Source organism: Penaeus monodon, chromosome 19, assembly GCF_015228065.2.
Source record: "Penaeus monodon isolate SGIC_2016 chromosome 19, NSTDA_Pmon_1, whole genome shotgun sequence".
Taxonomy (NCBI): Eukaryota; Metazoa; Arthropoda; class Malacostraca; order Decapoda; family Penaeidae; genus Penaeus; species Penaeus monodon.
This window is the reverse complement of record NC_051404.1, coordinates 47,948,132-47,948,743: the sequence shown is the minus strand read 5'-3', so window position 1 is coordinate 47,948,743 and position 612 is coordinate 47,948,132. Positions and strand designations below refer to the sequence as shown.

Genomic DNA, 612 nt, shown 5'->3' with positions numbered 1-612 from the left:
ATATGTTGTAGTGTTTATCTTATTGCGCATCACATAGTGTTCCGTTCTAAAATTTTATATATATCATCATATATGTGAATAAGTATTGATTACAAAAATGGAAGAAAGATAGAAGGAAATAAATCTTTAGTATCGATCAGATCCGCCAAAAACGACGTTATAAAAACAAAACACTTTATGTACGTCGGTAATCCGTTATTACGTCATAGTTCGTTTACGTCATAAATATTTGCTGTGCGTAGGTAATCCTCAAAAGCATGACGTCATAAGGAGATCCGACCAATCAGCCCGACCCGGACGAATCGCGATTTGAGCGAGTCTTGAATTGACGGACTCTGCGCGCCGAGGGACCGCCAAATCCCGACCCGAGCGCGCAGAAAGCCGGCCTGCGATTGGCTCCCCGCCGGGCCCGCGCCCAATCGCCGCCTCTCGCCCGCATGAAAACAAAACGAAAATAAATGGCGCCATGAGAGTCGAAGTGGTGGTCGATACTGGCCATTTCCCATGTCAAAATCGGCTCCAGGCTCGCCGCGGGGATTGAATCGGCCCACAGGACCATGGACGCCTCCAACGCCCTGCTGAAGAGGCTGTGCTCGCACGTGACGGGGATCA

General features: G+C 48.7%; 1 protein-coding gene across 1 annotated transcript in view; it reads left to right on the top strand.

Moving 5' to 3' along the window:
* Positions 1–434: 434 nt before the first annotated feature.
* The window catches only part of LOC119585288 (gamma-tubulin complex component 3 homolog), a gene marked incomplete in the record, with an annotated part of 12,561 nt that continues 12,383 nt past the window's right edge, over positions 435–612 (top strand). The window contains 1 exon segment of the mRNA XM_037933961.1: positions 435–612. Coding sequence (XP_037789889.1) covers positions 558–612 — 55 coding nt within the window.